This window comes from Loa loa (genome assembly GCF_000183805.2).
Source record: "Loa loa unplaced genomic scaffold supercont3.3271, whole genome shotgun sequence".
In the NCBI taxonomy this organism is placed as follows: Eukaryota; Metazoa; Nematoda; class Chromadorea; order Rhabditida; family Onchocercidae; genus Loa; species Loa loa.
Window position 1 is genome coordinate 1 of NW_018111449.1, and position 1061 is coordinate 1061.

The 1061-nt window shown below is 22.4% G+C and overlaps 1 protein-coding gene across 1 annotated transcript; it reads left to right on the forward strand.

Annotated features, from left to right (window-relative positions):
• Positions 1 to 590: 590 nt before the first annotated feature.
• On the forward strand, positions 591 to 839 carry LOAG_15943 (hypothetical protein; the record flags this gene model as incomplete). The annotated part of the gene is made up of 1 exon (XM_003151431.1): positions 591 to 839. One exon carries the CDS (start codon positions 591 to 593, stop codon positions 837 to 839), a length of 249 nt encoding a protein of 82 aa, XP_003151479.1.
• Positions 840 to 1061: the final 222 nt, after the last annotated feature.

Here is a 1061-nt window from a genome sequence, read left to right on the forward strand (position 1 = left end):
CTAAATGTTAAAAATTTTTTGAAAATATAATTGCTTCTGAGCAAATTTTAATTTAAACTAAAAAAAAGGAGAGATGAAATAATAGTAATGAATACATGAAACATTTTTAATTAAATAAAAATAATTTAATAATTTTTTTCCAATACTAATATTTAACAAATTGAAACCGTAATTTTTTCCCCGTTTTTGACATTTAATTCGTCACTTTTTTTTCGCTTTTTTAACATTTAATAATTTATTTTTTTATTCTTTAAAATATCAAAGATTTTATATCCATTTTTCAAATCATAAATTTTTTTTCAAAATTACTAAATGTCAAATAGAATTAGTAAGTAACATTACGTAGGCTAAAGATCTTCATATTCATATTCAAATTTATTGATGAATAATTAAAATGAAGCATAATCCATGCTACTTCATCCATACAAATTTTGTCATAATGTTAAGCAAAAAAAAAAAAAGAACAAAGAGAAAAAAAGAAAAAAAAGAAAAAAGTCGCTTAAAAAAAAGTCAATATTGCCATAAAAAACTTATTGTATGAATAAATTTAAATTTTACATAGCAAAAATTAATGCTAATATTTATTGTGAATGAAAAGAAAAAAACAAAAAGATTTTCAAAATGATGCATATTTTAGTGAAGCTGCAGAAGAACAATATAAGCAGCAAATTGGTGCAGGACCGGATCATGCGCTTGGCGCTAGTGATCGACATTTTAATCCTGAAACATCAGAAACATTGAAAGTAATAAGAGCTGGTGAAAATGATACATTTGGCCAACATTTCAATGAGCTAATAGCGCAAGCGGAAATTCCTCATATTCCACCACCACAGGTTTAATTAAATTTGCGAAATTATTTCATATTCATTTTCTCCTAATAGAGAGTAATTTTTAGAAAGTGATTATTCTAAAACTTTAATATAAACTGTATTATCATTCAGATATTATATTTATATGTATGTATATTTTTTAAAATTTGTTTATTTACCTTTTTTATTTCATTTTCTTTTTCTTTTCTTTTTTTTTTTTTTTTTTTTTTTTTGTTTTTCGTAATTGTATTT